At 35.7% G+C, this 17,500-nt stretch overlaps 2 protein-coding genes across 6 annotated transcripts in view; one reads left to right on the top strand and one right to left on the bottom strand.

The window, feature by feature from the left end:
* Window positions 1-17,500, bottom strand: part of LOC122817037 (transient receptor potential cation channel subfamily C member 4 associated protein) — a gene marked incomplete in the record, with an annotated part of 2,826,501 nt that overhangs the window by 1,990,294 nt on the left and 818,707 nt on the right.
* ENG (endoglin) overlaps window positions 1-17,500 on the top strand; it is a 730,651-nt gene that overhangs the window by 526,168 nt on the left and 186,983 nt on the right. For all 5 annotated transcript variants that reach the window (XM_044090171.1, XM_044090170.1, XM_044090172.1 and 2 more), the window contains exons 10-11: window positions 977-1,120; window positions 12,758-12,793. In XM_044090171.1, the coding sequence (XP_043946106.1) occupies window positions 977-1,120; window positions 12,758-12,793 (180 nt within the window). The remainder of the gene's footprint in view (window positions 1-976; window positions 1,121-12,757; window positions 12,794-17,500) is intronic.

Genomic DNA, 17,500 nt, shown 5'->3' with positions numbered 1-17,500 from the left:
TGGTTCGTAGACTGCTACTAGGTTAACTGCCATTGTGGGCCAGTTTAAGCCTAGCTGATTACCCCATGTGAGAATCAAACTGTACACCTTGTGCTTGTAAGGTAAACACCTTAACCATTATGCCAACCTCCCAACCCTTATAAGGCACAGCAGTGTACTATGCGTGTTTGGAGGTTTAATTTGTTTACTTATTGTTATTTCACCAAGAGTTAAAAGACAGAAGCCGGTCGGTAATTGGTGGTCATTGAGGTAGGATAACATCTCCTCCAATAACAGCAGTTAATTCCCACCTGTCAGCAGCTGAATACAGATTCTAAAGTACAGTGTGTGCTTGTGTGTGTTTGTGTGTGTGTGTGTGTGTGTGTGTGTGTGTGTGTGTGTGTGTGTGTGTGTGTGTGTGCACGCACATCTGTGTGTATGTGTGTGTGTGCAGTTGTGTATAAGCATCTGTGTGCATGACTGATTTTTGTATCCCTAAATGTGCATTTAGACACATGAGTCTGCATGTGCAAGTGTGTCTGTGTCCATATGTGCAGAACAGGATATTCATCCCAGATGAATTGACATCAGAATAGGTGTGCACAGTGTTTTATTTCCTCATCTTTACTCCATGTCATTGCCCTAAATCTGACCATAACATGTGGGCTGCAGTCTGTTACAGTTAACTTAGGCTGTTTGTGGAGCACATCTTATAGCTCAGTTATACAGTAATAATTTTTAGTGGGGAATATTGGGTGATGAACAATACTTCATAGAAGAGAGTTAAAGCTTCAGTGAAAATAGTAGTGTGATCTGAATACTATTTAAAAAAATCATATAACGTGTATTAACACCGGTAGAAAAAGAGCATATGTGCATATTTATTTTGATAAAATATCTTCAGTAATCTTCCAAGCTCAACAACTGTGTTTGATTATACAACTGGAAATGTCAAAATAATATGACATTTTCATGTAAATTGTTTTCCTGTTTTCAGCAAAAGCTGCCACAGGACGCACTTATGGATGCCACTCTAGGAAATTCTCAATGCAACGCAAAGAGGAACACGACTCACTTGTACATAAAGGTTCCCATTAAAGACTGCAATAATAATGTACGATATCAAGGCTATCTAAATTTGGTAAGATAACTTTACAAGAAATTGTACTTTTTTTTTTTTTTTTTTAATGTTTCCTTCTCCAGGTCATTTTCTAAGTATTATGGTAATTGTTATGAATATATGGCTATGATAACACTAGAACTTTAAGAGATTTTATTAGAATCGCATGATGAGTGTTTACCTTGTTGTCAGACTTAGCTTGAATATTGCAGACCTGGCATCAATTAGCTGGCCTGTATGTTATGAGTAAGCCACCGGTGATCAGCTCTCTTATTTTAGGTGGGGAGAACAGAGTTGTCCTCTCTAGGAGCATATGATAGTGGACACAAGAAGGCTAGCTTATTAAGCACTAAGTGAGCTGGCTGAGCCTGCAGGTAAACAACACTTTATAAGATAACACTGATTATGCAAAAGCCAAAAATGTCTGTCTACATGTACTGAATGTTTAATATGCAAGAGCAGTCTGGACTGCAGGACCAAAAATGTAAAACCCCTCCTTGTTATGGTGTTCAACTCTCATGCCCCATGAGTTCAGTAGTAAGTGTGGTAAGCAATGTACATTCGTCTGGAAGGGAGAAACCCCTGCTCCATAGGGTGATGTGTGAGATGTTCATTGGGAGGGGGGATTGTGTAGATCATTAAGGCATTGAGAGAGAGCTAGATGGTTAAGCTGTGGAAAGCAAAAATAAATAAAAAGACCTGATCCTGCACGTTACTTTATGAACACACATTATCTTATTTCCCTGCAACAGTGGCTGCTACATCAAGTTTTCTTTTGGTGGGGATCTTTTTTTGACGATGAGGCAGGAATGCAGTGCTTAACAGAAATATAAAGCGAAGACATATATTTAGCTCTAATGGAATGTTTCACAACACTGGACAACCTAATGGCTGTATCTTGCGATGTACTGACACTGTTAAAAGAACAGGTGTATATCTAGCACGCCAAAAGATAAACAGACATTAAGCATGCTTCCCACTGGATAATCCAAACCTGCAAGCATAGAGTTTCACCTACAGGTAGATGCTACAGGATAAACTTCTTCCCCAAAGGCTATTGTGAACATCATGTAAAAATAAAATGAATTAATAAATTATAAGTGCCCCCTACCTTTTTTGACAGCTTGGATCTTTGCATTTTTTCATGACTACTATATCAGGGGTCTTTAACATTTTAAAATCCTTCTGTTAATGACAAGTTTAAAATTTCTTTTGAGTTTGTCAGCTACCCATGCCAACATGTGAATATGCAACATAGATGCTACAAAACATTTAGCATCTCAGACATACAGTATGCTTCAAGCTTAACCTCCTGTACTGCACTCTTTGTAAATACGTTTAATGTTATTTTGAGCATAATATGTTTGTATTAAAACTCTGGAGAGATTTTCTTGACTCCATATTGTTTTCAGATCAACACCTTATTTTACAAAGATGAAGGAATTCAAGCACTGATTCTAATACTAAATTATAGAATGCAATAATAATATAAGATGAGGATCAGTAACAGCAATTCCTTAGTTATTCTGTGGGGCTCCTTAAATTGATGTCTTTACAGAAAAATAAAAGTTTAGGTTATAACTAAAATTAAGCAATGGCTGTAGTATCTTCATCTGTGTTTACAGGCATTACCTATAGAAATCAAAGCATAAAATATATACCATTATTATCTAACTTCTCAGAACTATGATAAATATCAAAAAAGGTTTTCCTTTAGAGAGGTTAGAGCCCCATTATTCTGTATTACCACAGGCATATAAAATTGTTTCAACACCTCTCCCCCCAGCATTACATTTATAGCTCTCAAGTTCTTTGCTTGAGAATAAAAGACCCAAAATAAGGCACCATTTTTAAATATTGCACTATTTTTCGTTAAAATGTTAATAAGAGAAATAGGTTTTGCATCAGTATGCATTTTCTGAACAGTAAGAAGTATGAAACTCTGTCTGTCATCATTGACAGATTATAATCTTCAGTGATTTATAGGAAAATCAAAATTTTATTAGGGATAGCAGAAATATGAGGCAAAATCAGAGACCGATGGAAAGTATAACATATTCAGAGAATTTGCAATAATAATACCAACAAAGTAGATAATAAAATTAAAAGGGAAAAAAAGATTGCATTCACACACCCATCATTCACAGTTAAGTTCCATTTCAAATCATCCTAATTTAATAATAAAGCAAAGTTCCTTAAATGTGTAAACTCAGAAACATATTCTTAACAAGCTCCATCTTTAAACAGACCGTACACCATACTAGGGTTGCAGATAAGTCAGAAACACTTAAAACTAAAAAAGTCCTGGATCCTGGCCTATACTCATCCGATAAAAATACAACTGATGGCAGTAGAGTCTGTCAGTCTCTTTCACTAGGTCATAAGCAACATAACTGTGGGACTGGAATTCCCCATCTTAAACACACCATTACAGACAGCCTCCCTCAGACCTCAGAAAAGTAATTTTGCATCCTGTAGATATCAGTCTGCTGAGTTTCCCCATATGGAAAAGTATATTCTGCACTGCATGAAATCAGACTACTGCACACTACACACTCACAAACACAATCGGGATTTGTCATAGTATGTGATATTTGTACTACTGATTTATAGTTAAATACACAGTTTCATTATCGTTCAGTAGGTAGTTTGATGTCAGAGTATACTAAATTGTTATTGTTTTTAATTCCACAACATTTTCAGGCTTTGCTTAGTCCTTCTCTGAAACAAGATGAGATAGTCCCAGGAAGGCTGGTCTCACCATTTCAGAAATGCTGCGCTAGATCATGGCAATGACCACGTTACTCTTAAAAATGCATAAACATTCTTAATTATTGATTTTATACAGACCCGCTGCACCATCTAATGTGGACTTAATATACTTATGTCCCTTATAGCAGATGTCCTCAAACCCCTTCTTTCAAAATTAATTCAAATGATTAGTATGGCATTATTCTATATCACATAATGCAGAATAATATTAAGAACATTGTCTTTTGGGAAAATCAAAACACATACAAGATAATTACTTCTTTTAAGCCCTAACTTTGAAAAGGCTTTTGATAAATTATTCCCCTTGTTAACCTTATTTCTATAGCATTCTAGGGTGTATGCATCTCCATCAACATGTTGTAGAATTTTTGTTTGACTAAGAGGCTTAAGTGTTTCTGTTAAAATAGATGATTGTGCCTCAAGTAAATTCCCAGTAAATTCAGGAACAAAGCAGGGATACCCATTCCATTTATTTATATTTGCAGTATTGAGTAACTGCTTGCCCACTGGCTATAAGATGTGAAGCTATAGAAAGGAAACCAGAACAATCACTGTATTACAGAAGCTAAAGTCTTAATACACCATAACTCATAATTTCTGACAGATTTAAACAATACCTTAAAATTCTTTGTAAGTATTTCAGAAATATCTTTATAAATATTTCATAAATAACATTTACTCACAAAAATCTCAAACTTTTTATTTCTGAACTGCAGTCTCCAAAGAGGCACTGGGTATTTACTGCAGCATTAATACTGGATATAAATATAGCTTCACAAATCCAACTTAAACCTCTTTTCTTTAAGCTTAACAGAATGCTTGTATTAATCAATGTTTGAATTACTTGTTGTTCATAAAACGTTGATGTTTTTATTGTCACAACATTAATGACTTTTTTATATCTAACATTTTTAGATACTTCTTAGTTATCTTTTCTCTGAAGGTTGCTAAGGTCAGAGAATTGGTAATATGTTAATGTTTATTTGAATCTGTTTATGTTCAAGGTTGCCATGTTTAATTAGTAGTGTGTTAAGAAAGGAAGGGGGCTTGCTTCCACCTTCCAAAACATGCTTAGTGTGTGTATTTTAGATTAGTTTTACTCAGATGTGTATATACCAATACACACACACACACACACACACACACACACACTTTCTGTCTGAGTGTGTGTGTATTCCACTCTATCTGCTTAGAGCTTTCTCTGTCTAAAATCAGTTGTAAACACTATTAACCTCCTTTCTGTGGTATAAACATATAAACATCAGGTTACTCTGCAACACAATACAAGTCATGTAACACTACTTGGCCTTAGATTTCTGGATCTGCAACTTTGTCAATGCAGCCATTTTGACAAATGTAAGCTCTCAAGCCATTTACTTCCAAAAATTGCCCATTTCTGCAACAAACATAACTCTGTTTACAGTACTCTGACAATATAAATTGTATTAGATGCGTTATCTAGAACTTAAGATGAAAATGAAAAGTCATCAACGTACTTTGTTATACTTTTCCCATGTTCCATCAACTTTTTCTACAATAATTCATGATTTACTGATTTTTGCATATCAAAAAGTGCAACTCAAAAAAATTATAAAAAGAGCATAAATATTTTTTCAGGGGGTAAGCAATACCTGCACCACCTACAGTAGCACAAAGTGTAAACACAATATAAATGTGGGGTTTTGACAAACTAGGATTAAAAGAAATCACTGAGAGGTGCTCAATGAACCTACCCTAATCGGAGTGCAGTTATGCCCTTTGGATTTAATTGGTTGCTATCCCAAATGGGAGCTGGCTCTAGTAAGAGATCTGGAAGTAGAAGACCCTTGGAGCACCATGGGATTATAATCTTTTCTGCACACCAAGCATTCGTTTTTTATATTCAAACTTTTCTAATATTTTTAATGAAATATTGCTATTTGTTCAAGCTGCCTTCTTCCTACCTTTACTTCTCCCTTTATGTTAGTTATTTTCACAAATTCCCAAAGTATTTTATTGTTTACATGCAAGCTTGTCTTGGGCACAATGTGTTGTCATTATCTGTTGCAACTATGAAACACAGCCAGTAGGATTGCACATATGTGTATTTTTAATGATTTAAAACTAATAAAATAATTACAAATGGAAGAGTTGAGACTGGCCTACAGTTGCTCCAGAATAATGAGTGTGTAGTTTGCAAATGAGTACATGATATGTTGAAAGAAGCCCTTCCAGTCTTCGCACACGATTGGATGTATTGTGGCCAAGTAAACCTTCAACCAGCTTTGATGAGAATTGAACCAGTTCACAGGTTGTCAGATGTATACTTGGGAATCATCCTCATGAATTTGTAGAATTCCCTCTGTAGAAACTACTCCCATACTGGTAATAAATAACCTCCCTATTCTTATACTACTAAAACCAATTGCAAAATTTCAGGGCAAGCTAAAACACCTGTTAATCTGAGAGTGTTCAGTCACATGTGCTTTAACTATTGTGCCGCACTAAAAAGTGAGTCAATGAGTTCAACAATTACCACAAATTTTGTGTGTGGTAAGAAATACTTGAGCATGTCGATAACCTTTTCATATGTTGTTCTTCTGGCCAATAGATTGACATATAGGCATTTTTTTATTGGCTCTGTTTTATTTATTTATTTATTTTCACCTTGTACCTTTTTACTTCCTTAATACCTTTATTGAGTTATCATCTAAGACACAGGCAAACGTATAGTTATACAAAAGAAAGCAAGCCATAGTAACATGTTCACAATTACAAACATTTTACATCATGTATATCCTTCTGTACAATTATAATCAATCCAGCATTACATAAATTGTTCAATTCCTGCCTTCTCTTAAACCATACTCCTCCTCCAAAACATTATTCTCCATGTATTGTTCCTGCAATTTCCATTTTTTCCATGTAATTTGCTCTAAAGGTCCAACTTCCAGTTCTTTTATTTCTGTTACAATATTCACTACTTGAAGTACAGTTAGTTTAGACTTTGATTTCCATTTTCTACTAATTGCTTTTTTAGCAGCCAACAGAATTAAACTGAACAAGACCTTACTATGTCTAGGCAATTAAGATGCTGTAATACCAACTTGATAACTTCTTCAACCAACACACAGACACCGGCTCCAAACAGATGAATACTTTATTAACAGGTTTAGCGCTTTCTTCCTGATAGGGACTTCCTCAGAACAACTGACAGTGAATTACCCAGCCCTTAAATATACATCACCCTGTAGTTAATAGAATAATCTCATAATTAGTGAGTGAGTTAAAGTGGCAATTAAGGTTGAATGCAACTCAGTATCCAGGTATTAATGAAGCTACTAATATAGCATGTATTTTAAAGTTAAAACATTTAATGGGTTAGGGTTGTGTAAATGTACTGTATTTTAACCTTTTAAGATTCTATGGAGAATTTTATAGCAATGTAATTTTGTATTTATGTACTGTGTGCAACATTATGTGTTTTAAGTATTTAATGTTTGTAAGATGGTTTTATTTAATTGAGGTAATTATGTGATTATTCTATTAACTACAGGGTGATGTATATTTAAGGGCTGGGTAACTCATTGTCAGTTGTTCTGAGGAAGTCCCTATCAGGGGAAGAAAGCACTAAACCTGTTAATAAAGTATTCATCTGTTTGGAGCTGGTGTCTGTGTGTTGGCTGAAGAAATTAAGATTCTGTATCCTAGCTCAAAAAAAATAATTTCCTTAGTTACACACATTTGCTCACCCAGTATTTCTGATAGAGTACTCTATAGGGAATTTTTAAACTCTGCCAACTCATTACACTCCTGAAACAATTTCTCCCCAGTTATCTCTTTCTCCCCCATCATATCTTCAACATTTGAAGTCTAATTGAGAGAAAATTCTTTGTTGTCTGCACGGGGGTGTAACAATACCCATGCAAACACTACAAGCATAAACCCTAAATCTTCCAGACATTGCTGCATATTTGGGAACCATAAATATGTCCTCCCATTGTTTCCTTGTGAATTGCTTATCCAGTCTCTCTTCCCAATATTTTCTAATTTCCTCTGATTGATTGCAATAGCTATTGTGCAAAATTTTACATGCCCTACTAATTATGCCTTTTTAACAGCAACTTATGTTTCAGATTCAGCTAAAAACTCTACCAGAGCAGGTCTTGCACTTAGGGTTCCCCTATCCCTTTCTCTTTGCCTATACTCTGATATCAATCCATAATAGGGAAAGCCGTCTCTAGCCTGTAGCCTAAATGTATTCTTGGCCTCTTCCCATTCTGTTACATTTGCCTCTCTAGTTATTTACTCCCAATACCTTGGTAACTTTGCCAGTTTTCTCTAGTAAATTCCAGCCACCTCTTGCCTATTCTCTGTACCCCTAATTTTCCATTCTCATGCTGGCTTAATTCTTAGAATACTTTTTTGCTACTTTATGAATATAATATTCTGTGTGGCTGTCATTCTCCTTAAAGATCTGCATCCAAAATCCGAGTCTCTCCTTATTTATTGAATGTCCACCCTGCTTCATCATCGTCCCTTTCCACTTTGAATTATAGGTTTTTGCTTGTGTAGCTCTAAAATATCCCTTCATGTCAGGTAATCCTAAACTACCTTGTTCTGTTGGAAGGATCAGGTTATCCCACTTGACCCTTGCCCTCTTCCCTTACTATTCACAACTTCTCATCTCTTTTATAAAAATATACTTGACCTGTATATATAACTAAAGGTACTAAAAACATTTTCAATGATTCTATGTTGCTATCTCTATCCACAAAACAGAGCTTCTAATTTCTCCGTTATTGCAATATCTTTTGGTTAGTTCTTTTCTCACATATCCTTAGCTGCCATAACATAATGATTTCTAACCCATACTTCATTTTATTGTTTTTATTCACTTATTCTGTGTCCCCATAGATATGGGTATTGCTGAGCCAAGTCTTGTGTGGGTAACACAGTTTACAGCTATAACCTTTGTTTTATCTTCATTAATTATATCCCAAAAAGTCTTGAAACTGTGGAAAATTGTTCCAAATCACTGAGACATCATGTTTGGTTTTATGGGGTACAAAATAATATCATCTGCAAATAAAGCCAAGTTTTCCGAATTACCATAAAAATTATATGCTACAATTTCTGAGTCCCTTACTTTCTTTGCCAGTGACTCTAAATATAATGCAAATAGCAAAGGGGAAAGAGGACATTCTTGCCTGGTTCCTCTGTTCAAACACCACTTACTGGAGAGAAATACTCCCCACTTTAAATTTTGCCTCCAATCCATCATATATCCTCCTAATTAACCTTATTATACTGTCAGGGAATGCAAAGCTTCCATTGCTTTACTCATAAAATCTTAGCTTACTCTGTTGACTGCTTTCTCTGCATCAGGACCCAGCAACAATAGTGATATTTTCTTATATTGTGCTTCACTCTGCATCAATACTGTTCTAGTAATATTGTCAAATGTTTGCCTCCCTTTCACAAAACCACACTGATCCATATCTGTTTGGTTCTGTTTGATTGATTAAGCTGTGCATTTCCAGAATCTAAAAATTTGAGTTTAAAAGCCCATATTGAACGATGCCAATAACAAACAGCAATGAGCTCTAAAATATCAGAATTAGAATAATTTCCTCTAAAAGCAGTGCTTCTCAAGCTCTCTGTAATGTAACCCCAGTTGCTTTTATTTCCATTCCATCATGATACATTACTTCTGAATGCTCACAATTTACACAAGGAAAGTACTCTCTCAGCTCTCAGCCTCTGAACAGTTAGTCATTTTCATTTGCAGACAGCCCTCTTATCCAGCAATTATAGCTACTTTGTTGCCAGTGCACATCTAAAATATAAAACTGTAATAACATAAAACAATTTAATATAAATCCTACACACTGTACCTCAGAGATTTATAACTGAATACTGCCATAATGTTTAACCTCTTAGCAGAAGAGTCAGGGATAAAGCAAAAAATATTTGGAGGACTAAGGCCATACTTTCCAAAAACTTTATGAAACAGTAGCACAGAGATTTTTTTTTTGCAGAAAGAGTGACAGTGGAGAGGGTTTGAAGCATTGCATAGCCCTCAATCTCTTAGCACAAGAATCAGGAACTATGCCAAAAAATAATGAGGGACAAAAAACAAAAAAGGGAGAAATGTAAACACTGTTCTTAGAAAGTTACTAGAATAAAAAAAATGCAGTAGCATGCATTTCCCAAATGAAATGACTTCTGAAAATCAAATGTCTACCATTGATTGCTGTCATCACATTTGCCAGAATTTTTTTTTTACAAAATGACAGTAGAAACATTCTGCAGCAAATAGTGGAAGTATAGAGGTAGTCAAGCATTTCATAGTTCTTCTCCTTTACCAGAATAATCAGGGACAATACCCAAAAATAATGAGTGGCAAAGACCCCAAATCAGGAACATACTTTAGATATTACTCTTACTTAAGACATTTGCTTGAATAAAAGGCTTTGCTGTACATGTATTTTCTAAAGTACATTAAGTATGAAACTTAGATGTCAGATATTATTTAGTGCAGTAAGTCCTTAACAGTTTGACAGATAATTATGAAGAACAGACTAAAAACAAGAGGCAAAATGATGGATCTCCTGAAACATCAGGAATAACTATTAGTATTATTACTTAACTTTGCCCATCTCCTGAAATTTAAAACTGGTGGTCGTTCTTCCTCTGATGTTGCTCTTATACCTTTTTTCTCTAGATGGTTAACAAATAAAAAAGGAGCTGTATAAGACGCAGTTAGAATGCTATGTCTAGCAGTTCAGGAACAGTGAGGGAGTGTCTGAAAATAACAGTGCAGGGTCCCTTGAAGAGAAGGACAGACATCCAACAATCAAATTGGCTTCCTTAATGAAATGTTAAAAGTTTTTACTTTAAAAATCTATACTGCCTTTTTCTGTTTATGGAAGCCTAAGGGAAGGAGGAGGCTGCATAAGAGCTGTAGCCATGAGTGAAGCTAAAGAGTTCAGTGGGACACTACCTTTTTTTTCCCTTTCTTTTTTCCATCTAGAAAAGGAAAGAAACACATTTCTCAAAAGACAATAAGATAAAAAAACTGCGGTGCTCCCATAGCAGCAGACCAGTAGTAAACAGTATGTGTAGTGGCAGCAGTCCATGGACCACATTTTGTTATTCCAAGAACAAATAGTGCTGGCCTTTAAAATGTCAGAATTCGAATAGCAGCCAGTAAAAGTCCAATACTGCTTTAGGAAAATGAATGCTACACTGCAAACAAATGGTTACAGGTCTGTATTTCTAATTGAAAATTGCTTTTAGTAAGTACTGTCAAAATCAATAGTGTTAAAATGGCCAACAGTCAATACTTTACTTCACATAATATGTACAAGACTTTATAATCCAAACAAAACACTTAAATACTATAGTCTGAAGTTAAGAACAAGTCCACTACAGTTCATAGCAATAAACGCACCTTACAAAGCAACCTGTCACATTATGAATGAAAATGTTGGTAAGTAGAGCAATTACTAAATACATCCATCCCCAACCCCTTTTTCCATTTTTGCACATGCTGTTGGGGTAATATTTCACATAAAACATTACCTTGTGCAGCTTACTTTGTATAACAGCATCATTATACCTCCTCAGCACATCAGTTGTGCATCAAGGCTGGCAAAACACAAAGATAGTGGAGTGTCACAATAAAGCAAAGACAGTTACTAGGTAATGTCTGGTACAGACAAATGAAATTCTCTTATAACAAAACTAGCTATTACAGATATTTTTGCAGGGGAGCAAACTTCCCTGCACCACTAGAATGGGGGACACCTCCCTCAACCCCTGCAATGTGTATTCTTATTCTGAAGTTAAATGGCCTGGGAGATGCTTCAAAAACTGGTTTCTATACAAAATCAAACTCTTATCTATGAAGCTGTACAACCTAGAAAATAGAAAACATAGTGAGGAATACAGCTTCTCACCAAATGGTGAGCATGAGTTATCTCCCAATAAATAAAAAAATCAGTTTTCAATTTTTAGTTTACTCATATGTATGTTGCTATTATGGTCTCTAAATATTCATACTTACACATTTATGTTCCACTTGGGCATGTTTGGATTTTTTTTTTTCATTCAGGCCTTAACTCAGTACATCCAACTGATGCCTCCAGGTGCATCTGCAGTTAACTCCTACTGACTCTTCTAAGCATCAAATATTGCTTGTTCATATTTGCATCAATAATTCCAAAACCATGCTATGTACAAGATTTTAAAATAGGTCATCTTAAAGCTTAAACAATGATAAACTCAACTGCATTAATATTTGACCTCTGTCTAGTGTAGGGAAAGAGATATTAACTGACGTTTTTACAATATTAATTTTTATAGATATAACTTCACATTTTTCTAAATATCTCAACAACAAAGTAACACAGACAGAACTCCTTAGCATTTTATGAAAGCTATCGGCTAGATGAATAAAATATTGCTGACAGTATGTGTGTAACTTGAGTTGTTGCTGAGATGTTGTAAGTTGTTTACAAAATATTACAAACATAATAGTTACTGTGTTTATTGTGACATAAAATTTGGTTTAAGACCTAGAACCTAAAGAATACTACCACTATAAAACTAGTTTGTGCTGAAGAGTTTGCCATTTATACTTCCTTGGAACCCCCTATGGTTCCAGAGATATGAACATTAATTTGAAATGTGAGGACATAATTTGATTCTGTCAAAAGGCTTAGACTCTGCCCATTTTTAGCTTCTATGTCCAATTATATGTAATATTATTGCCAATCACAGTAGGTAATGTAGGAGGAATCACTGTTTAAATAAGATGATCTTTTGTTATGTAGCAGCATTTTGAACCTGTTGCAAAGTTATCTTACCTTAAAGTAATGTCTCATTTTCCTTTGCTTCCAGCTCTACGTTAATCTGATGATGTTTAAAGTTGTCCCGGTAAGTCAAAACAGAACTCTTTCCTTGTTCAACTGCTAATTAAGCAGAATTTCATTTTTCATGTGCATAGTGTGTGGGTTTAGCAACCGTATAGTTCATACAACAAAGAAATTATGTCTTTGCACACAGCTGAAAAATTTAAAACACAATGTAGGTGTGGGTAACATGAGAAAAGTGTTCATTTCCATAGAAAGTGTAAGGGATGTATACAGTAATTTTGCAGTAATGATGGTGAATTTAAATACTTCAAGGAAATTCAAGATGCCTGAGCCAGGCATAAGGCTGGCTGTGTCAGGAGCAGGTGAAAAATAAAATACAAGTTAAGTTTCTGTTTCATACCTGCAACAGAATAATGTGCATACCAGGTGGTACCAATGATGTCATACACGCTGATGCTTTCTGTATTTCTGTATAATCTGAGCACTGGTCTAAATGTTGTCTTTCTACACGTCAGAAAAGATTTACATGATATGTGCTGTAGTAAAACAGACTGCACAGCATGTGCTGTGTTCTTTTTTATTGTACTCCATGCTAGTTAGGTATGCTTGAGCTAGAATTTTCTTTTCAGTCAACATATCCTGTTGCATAACTGATGTGCTGAGGAGGTGTAATCCCACAGTTGTAGAGTCTTGTTGACTGAGAGAAAATACTGGCACGTATATCTAACAAGCAGTGTCATGAAACAGAAAAGAGCATTTTAACATTAGAATGTTCTTTTACAGCATCTGTGAAAACATCCTGGTAAAGGTGCATATTTTGTGTGTGACAAGGTTAGAACATGTTTAGACTATACTGACTATACATTGGAAGATGTGACAGATAGCTTTAGAAATTTAAGACACCCTTCAGCTCCATGCAGCTAATGCTGTAATGACACAGACTGAGGAATAAGTCTCAGTGAAGACTGTGCCATAGCTAGAGGTAAGTTAAGGAGAGCTACAGATACTTGCAGATATATGCAATGAATTTAGATGCAACGTTTTGAAAAACGAAGTGAACCAATATAAAGAATGGATTTAGTGTTTCTCGTAACTTTGATGAACTGAGATTTTTCCATTAAGTTCCATCACCTATCATGCTAACTGCAGACATTGAAAATGTCTTTTGTTTTTCATTGTTTATCAGAAAGGGGTTCATGGCAGCACAGTAGTTAAAATGGCTATTAAAAGATGTTGTACATTAAAGCATTATTTACTGTTTATGCATATATTAGTTAATTTCTCCTTGTTGGATACATGCTTATTTGTACCAAATGGAAGGAAAATATCCATAGAAGCTGCAGCTGAAAATCTCAGAAGAGGCTGTGGCACTACTATCATACAAGTTTAGTTTCTAAGTGTAATGTCCCTGGATGTTCATTGTGTGTCCCTGGTTTTCTATATTCAAAGCTGGATAGCTTGATATTATGGAGCAACAAGACAATAAATGGCTCAGAGTATGAGTGGGACAATAACTGGATGAGAACTTTTAATACCCCTTCACCACCTCCCAGTTCAAACTAATACAAAGCAGAGCAATACCTAATTGTGTTATAAACTAACTTCCTTACCACTGAGTTTTGATTTCAGTTTCATGATCAGCTTGACTTCATTTGGCAAGCAATTGTGAAGTGAGGAAGACATTGCCTGGTGACATAGGTTTTGGGTACACTTTGAAGGAGTAAAAGTGTAACACTTTTCCAGAATGGTGTATTTAATTCAGAATTAGTTCAAAGATAACTTCTCCATTAATGGTGACCTCAACTGCCTCCTAATCAAACTTCCATTTATATCTTTATAGCAGCTATACCTGGTATTTGACTACCTGCCACCCCCAACATCACTTGACAAATTTTAAAATCTACTAAAAAGTCTTTCAGCTTCTCCTGTTAGGGGTTACCACAGTGGAGCACCAATCCACAGAATGATTGGCAGTGGAGATTTTACGTTGTTGAGTTGCCAGCCTAGCACCCAACATTCACAGAAAGCGCACACACGCACACCTACTGCATGTCTTTAAAACTCACTCGATCTCAGGGAGGACAATGAGACTCAGCACAGAAGGCGCTCAAGCCAAGAATCAAACCAGAGAACCTCTTGCTGTAAGGAGACAATGCTAACCACTGTACCACCACTGCTGACCAAATTTAAAACTCTACTGACTATATTTCTCAAACCAAATAACACATTATCCCAGACGACTTTGACCTAAACCTGTCTAATCCAATAAAACATCATTTGACTGAATTTCTTGCCACACACAAGTTACTCCAATTAGTGGACAACCACACCAGGCCCAACCTAATATCAAATCACCAATCATTACTAAACTTGATAATAATTTTTCATCCTGTATTGCCATTCACCCCTTACCTCCAGTGAACACTGTCTTATTGACATTACATTGCAAAATTTTAAAATCAAATACTCACAGAAAAATATCCTTTAGGTCTATGCCTACACACAAACTCCCCATTTTACATTCCCTTGTTTCCCGTATTGATTGTTTCCCATTATTTTGCATTTCTGATGCTAACACGGCTGCTGACAAGTTCTTAGAACGTCTTATATTCTTCTTAAGGATATTTACTACTCCATCATCTCTACACTGCTAAAGGTATTTAACACCAACTGGCTTACCAAAGAACTTAAATGTCTCATGAAATTGTCTGACAAAGCATGGGAAATATTGGAAACAAAACCCCACACATGCAGCAGCTGTGACCATTACAAGTCTCTGGGGAATACACTAAACAGGTTATCTATAGACACAAAGCCAAACACTTGCAATCATATCAAATCTCCCTCCTTCACTTAACTAAATAATTCTGGAACAGTATAACTGGAAGATCCCCCCAAAGAAAGTCTCCAATCTAAGCTTCGTATTTTGACATTCTGAAGACCTTACCCAATCTGACATCCTCAGAGAGTTTTCTAACCTTCCCTCAATCTCCCTTACACACACAGATACTACTTTATGCCCCCAACCCCAAATTCATTCCACTCTTCTACATCTCTCAAATCACTGCTAAGGAAGTGTTATCCATATCTGAACAAAATCCACTTGACTGTCCTGAACTAGACAATATTTGTCCTTGAGTTCTTTACTACTGCAGAGATTACATTAATAACCTCTGCTTCATCACCAGCAATTTGTCAGCTCTTTGAACATCCTCCTTTATCGGACCTATAACCAAAGTGCCCAGGCCCACTGTCTGCAGTCATTTCATGCCTCTATCAATCCTACCTACCATGGAGAAGTACCCTAATAGAATGCTCAATGCTGACTGATGACATTTTGCCCAACATGGATAAATCTGACCAGAGTTGTATGTATTAATTTGACATCATCCTTTGACATGATGGACCAGTCATTTCTACTTCTGCATCTTCTGGACATTGATGTCAGACATGAATTCCCAGTTTGGTTCAAAGACATCCTTATCCAATAGTTCATTCAGGGTAATATATATATATATATATATATATATATATATATATATATATATATATATATATATATATGCAGATAATATAGCCATATGTCTTATCCTTCTCAAACATCCACTGAAACGCAATTTTAAAAAGACCTACATCAGCTGTAGACTCTAAAAAATGTTGCTCAACACTAAAGAAATCCAAGGCCATGCTGTTTGATACCCAAAAAAGGACTAGCCAAATCCTCCCAATCATAGTCATTGACAATAATTTAATTGAATCTACAACAACTTTTAGATAACAGGGAATATGATTAGACAACTCCATTAACATCAACAACATATTGAAAAGCTGTGAGCTAAGATCAACTTCCTACTTTTCTGGGCCAATAAAGTTTTTAATTTCCTCTCTCCCCCTTCCAGAGCAGTTCTAAGCAAGGGTATCCTTTTTACACAACTTGAGTACAGACTCCCATTGTTTGCCTCTGCAAAAAGCTCAACCACCTTTAAACTCTCATGTCAAACTCCCCTCAGAATAAAGGGCTGAATGGATGGATGATAAATCAGCAAGTGAAGGAGAGTGGTATTGCTAGAACTGAATTCATCCTCAAGTCTTGGTGAGCACCATACCTCTCAGCTGTACAGATTTCTGCAGACTGTCCAGACTTCTGCCTTATATTTTTGGTCATTTTTTTCATAACATTGTATTTTTCTGGCAAATAAGTAGCAAATCATTAAGAACTGAAGTTAGAAAATGATGACAAACGTTTGAGTTTTAGACTTCATATCCTTCAGAAAATTCATGCTAATGCAAAACCTGTTCTATCAACTTTCTAAGTTTGTAAAAACAATATTCAAAAAATGTCCCTATTTTTGGGCCTTTGTTCCGCTTTTATTTATGGCTTTGTCCAAATTTCTTGCACTAAGAGGTTGAGAGGTATGGGTAGCAACTTCACAAGGTGGACCTTGTTTTTGGCAAAATATCACCAAGATGACACTAATATACAGACTGTATTTTATATAGCATATCTCATGGACAGAAGTAGGTTAAAATAAAGAAGATAGCTGGGCACACAAGATCCAGGATTAAACAGTTCCCAATCCTGGTAGGGGCACTGGTGCCAGGACTGGAAAAAATGACAGTATAGAATCCTCAAGACATGGAAACATTAAGTCAATGGGGCTAAGCTACATTCAGAGAGAGGATGCCCCCCCCCCCCCCATTGTATAAGGAAGTAGCAGTCCACAAAAACTTGCAGGCCAAAAAAAAGGCCATAAAGATAACAGAGTAG

The sequence above is a fragment of the Protopterus annectens genome, chromosome 12.part0 (genome assembly GCF_019279795.1).
Source record: "Protopterus annectens isolate FY-2018-M chromosome 12.part0, PAN1.0, whole genome shotgun sequence".
NCBI lineage: Eukaryota > Metazoa > Chordata > Ceratodontiformes > Protopteridae > Protopterus > Protopterus annectens.
This window is presented reverse-complemented; position numbering and strand designations above follow the sequence as displayed.